The following is a 4,262-nucleotide window of genomic DNA, read 5'->3' as shown; positions in this document are numbered from 1 at the left end:
TGTATGATCCTTACCTATGACAAGTATTGTGGTTCTGATTGATGAGTAAAGAACTAATGAATTGCTCTTTTTCTGTTCATGGTGCAGACTACTGAAAGGCTTTAGTGTGGTTAAAACATCCTTTTCCACACTTGCCTGCATTTATGAAAACTGTGATTCATTCAGAGTACTTGACATTTGACTATTTGCCATGATATCTCTTTTTTGACATGTTCTAATTCTCAGCTTTGTTCCCTAACGATCTTTTATCTAATGTCTAGGTAGTATAATGTGACAGGGATAAAATGTCATTTATTCCACAAGTGTTATTTCTCTTCTTTGTAGTTGAATCTATGTCTTAGATGAATCTTTATGTCTTAGATATGTTTATTTAATCACTCATTATATACTTAATTCTGAAAAGTAATTTCACTTAACCTTATTATATGATTTATCTTGGCTGCGGATGCTAGATAAAAATACGGCAAACACGTTAAAGTCTGTCCATATAGTTTTTAAAAATCTTGAATGTAATGTTTATTGTAATTGCTCAATACTGGATTCTTTAGCTGATCTAGTACCGATAAGGCCATTTTTGCCTCAGTCACATTTTAGGAAGGATGCTCAGACTGTACAGAATCTAGGTTAGCTTGGCATTCTGGCTTGCGGGTTATCTCCTTTTCTTCTCAGATTTTTATTTTGTAAGACGGTTGCCAAAATATCATTTCCCTTCTTTCATTTATGTTTTGGACCATCAAGGATGTATTAGTTAAAGTCAAACTATTGGCATTTTTGTCCCTGGATAATTTCTTATACATGCATTGTGAGATATTACTTCTATGTTATAAGTGCATTGGTAGTAAAAAAAAAAAATCAAATTTTGTAGCTCTTTCATAAGCACGATTATTTTTATGTGATCCCTAAGAAATTCCTCCTTTCACACTTCTCTGTTTTTATACAGGTCCTCATGCTGATACCGCCAGCGGATGCCAGAATTTGCAGTGTGGTTTTCGAGCCTGCTGCCGCTCTGGCGAATGACCCTTGACTTCTGACCTTTGTCTACTTCATTTAGCTGAGCAGGCTTCCTCTCATGCACTTTACTTATAGCACATTTCTTGTGTTAACCATCCCTTTTTGAGTGTGACTTGTTTTGGCCCCGTTCCTTACGGCCTCAGAAATCTTAATTTACCAGTGAATTATTGTACAGTGTTGTTTCTCTCGTTTTTGTTTTAGAAAGAGATTAGGTCTTTTCATAAGGGTGAGAACAGTTTTATCAGATTTCTTTTAAATTGAGCGCTCTGAAAAAAATGTCACTAATGCCTTGCCATTTAAAGTATTTTTTAGATTATTTTGCGTTTTAAAGTCAGTGGGGGTTATTGGTTCTCTTTCTGTATAAACACTGTACCAAGCTTTGTAGATCTTTTCAAACATAGATTTCTGAAGTTTTATTTTCAAAGACTGCACATTTTGGCAACAAGTCTCTTTTCCATAATGTTTCCTTTATTTGAACAATTCTCAGAGGGCCAATTCAAACATACCCACATATAAGATTCTTTAAAATGATAGAATAAATTGGCTTCTTGGTGTTAGCTCAGTGAGCTAGCAAAGCACCAATTTATTTGTATTTGCTTTCTTCAAAGACCCCTGGTTCCTACCACTGTCCCTAAATTGTCAAATTGGGAGAGATTTTTAAAAATTCCACGATCATTTGAAGAACTGTATAAATAAAATCTACTTTGAGGACTTTACCATATAATTTCTTTTGTGTTTTGATTTTATTATAAATCTCAATGCAGGTTTACTTTGGTGTAAAATAGGACTAAATATTTTGTCTTTTGAGCCCCCATGAAATCATGACCCCAAGGAACAGTTTTAGACAGATAACTTAATTTCGTTGAGCTGAATAGTCTTTTTGAAATTAATTGTGCAGTAGTCAGAGTTTGAATGCTTATCTTCACTGCTGTGGGAAAAGATAATAGGGGCGGAGACCTACAATTCAGAAAAGTCATTTTTACATAATGCTACATATGATTTTGTGTCACGAAGAAGAGAATAGTGAGTGACACGCCATTTAGTTTTAGAAATACACGCAAGGCTGTGGAAGAGGGAGTAATCTTGCAGTCTTGTTATTTTGGGTCCCAGGAATGATTTTGTTTGTTTTATTGGGAGATAGGAAGAGTAGGAGAGAGAAACTATAGGTAGACAGGTTTCAGTTCAAGCTAAGGGAAAACTTTATTTTAGAGGGGTTGTCCAAAGATGAGAGAGGAATCGTTTGATGGGAATATAAATAAGAAATTATTCTTGCTTTTAAATGTCACTCACATTTGAATTAAACACTCCAAGGGAAGACCCGCTCTAAAGGGTTACGTCCAACGACTCTCCAAACTTGTGCCTTTCTCTGTAGGGTCTCTCATTTCGACTCCATTCCTGTTAACATTGGCGAACTGAATGCTGGGACCAGCGCCAGTTTCCTGCACGAGGCGTAGGGCAGCTGAATAAGCTGACCATCGTACTTTGAGTCTGTAGCTCTTAAACTGAAGTAGTCATGTCTTTTGTGACCTGCTTTGAAAATCTGGCCTAAGCACAAAGTAAACTTTTTAGATTGCCTCAGAAAACTTGAAATCTGAGCTTATTGAGCAGTAACAGGGTCAGAAGTTTTATATTGTAAGGTGGACTGTTGTGTAGTTATTATATTTTTATTTCTATGAGTGTTTAACCAAGTTTATTGGAAAAGTTGACATAAGGGATTATTTCAAGAAAATAAATGACAAGATTTTTTCTGGAGTGAGTCCCATCCAAGCCCATACTTCACCTTATCTGTAGTTACATGAACCGCATGGTAAGATTGCTCATCTGTAACCAGGTCCTGAGTCATCAGGGGAGGACCGGAGTTTATCTCCCATATAGTCAGAAAAGAGTATGGTATTTGGGGGAGAGGGTGGTGGAGGGGGGTTGATTATAATACTTATAGAGAAAATTCACCATTAGATGTTTCTGGGCTTGGCTTTAAATGTCATCTTTTTAAATTAAATAATTCGAGCAGCTAATTTCCCCAGGGGTTCCAGGTAATTGAATTGCCTCCCTTTTGCTTTGTCCTGTGCTGCCTGATACTAGCAAACCGTTAAATAGGACTTGGCAAGCTTGAACCAAGCTGACTTCGGTACGTCAGCACAACCACGAGGAAACTCACTGTTTTTCTGCTAATCACCTTCCCTCCAGTTGCATGGGGAGATAGCATAATCTGCTTTTAACTTTTATACATTATCGCTGTTTTATTATTAACTTAAGGGGATAGTTAATATTTAATGAAACACTGTACTTAAATTTATCTTTAGTTTTGTGATTGACTTTGTGAACTATTGAAACTTCATTCTTAGATGAAAGGCAACAGTTACGTAAAATCCTTGTGGAACCTGACAGACACCACGTGCTCACTGCTGGGCAGTGTCCTAAATATAGTTGACCCTTGAATAATTTGGACTTGAATTGAGCAGGTCTACTTATACGTGGATTTTTTTCAGTAAATACCTCTACTCTTCTTGATTTGCGGTTGGGAGTCTGGATGCAGAGAGCTGACTGCATCGATCTATGCCATTTTACATAGGAGACTTGAACATTGAGGATTTTGGTATCTGTGTGTGTGTGTGTGTGTGCGGGGGTGGTGGCTAGAACCAGTCCCCCATGAGTTCTGAGGGACAGCTAAGTTTTTGAGGAGTCAAAGGGTACATGTGGGTTTTGAGTATGGGGTCGGCGCCCCAACTCCTGTTGTTCAGGGATCAAGCTGTACCTCAAGTGTACTGACTTGCTCAGTCGTGACAGCAATGTGCAGTAGGTTTGTAATCATCCCGATCTTTCACATGGGGAAAGTAAGTACTAGGTTAAGGACCTGGTCCATGTATTCCAGCTAGTCAGTGGCAGAACTAGGATTTCTCTAGTCTTCATGGGTGTAACCACTGTGTTGTCTTGTCTCTACATTGGTAATGACTGTCACGGGTCAGTCCTTGGACTCTCTTGAAGAGTTCATAGTACAGGTATCAGAGGCATGTAAACATAGTTATAATACAATTTGATAACAGAAGGCACAAGGGAATATAGCTAAAGGCGAAAGATTTTCCTTAATTTGGTCCCTCTTTGTTTTGTTTTAAGTGAATTCCTCCTTGTAGTACATTAGTAGTTCTCAACTGGAGGCAGTTTATACCCTAAAGGACATTAGGCACCATAGGGAAACATTTTGGGTTGTCGTCACTTAGCAGAGGGGAAGGATGTAACTGGCATCTAGTGGG

The 4,262-nt window shown here is 37.9% G+C and overlaps 1 protein-coding gene across 1 annotated transcript in view; it reads left to right on the top strand.

Moving 5' to 3' along the window:
- Positions 1 to 1,732, top strand: part of FBXL5 (F-box and leucine rich repeat protein 5) — a 26,019-nt gene extending 24,287 nt beyond the window's left edge. The window contains exon 10 of the mRNA XM_011364875.2: positions 941 to 1,732. Coding sequence (XP_011363177.1) covers positions 941 to 1,017 — 77 coding nt within the window. The 3' untranslated portion in view covers positions 1,018 to 1,732. The remainder of the gene's footprint in view (positions 1 to 940) is intronic.
- The last annotated feature ends 2,530 nt before the right edge of the window (positions 1,733 to 4,262 follow it).

Source organism: Pteropus vampyrus, unplaced genomic scaffold (genome assembly GCF_000151845.1).
Source record: "Pteropus vampyrus isolate Shadow unplaced genomic scaffold, Pvam_2.0 Scaffold5, whole genome shotgun sequence".
In the NCBI taxonomy this organism is placed as follows: domain Eukaryota; kingdom Metazoa; phylum Chordata; class Mammalia; order Chiroptera; family Pteropodidae; genus Pteropus; species Pteropus vampyrus.
Note: the sequence above shows the minus strand (reverse complement) of the source record. Positions and strands in the feature narration are given on the sequence as shown.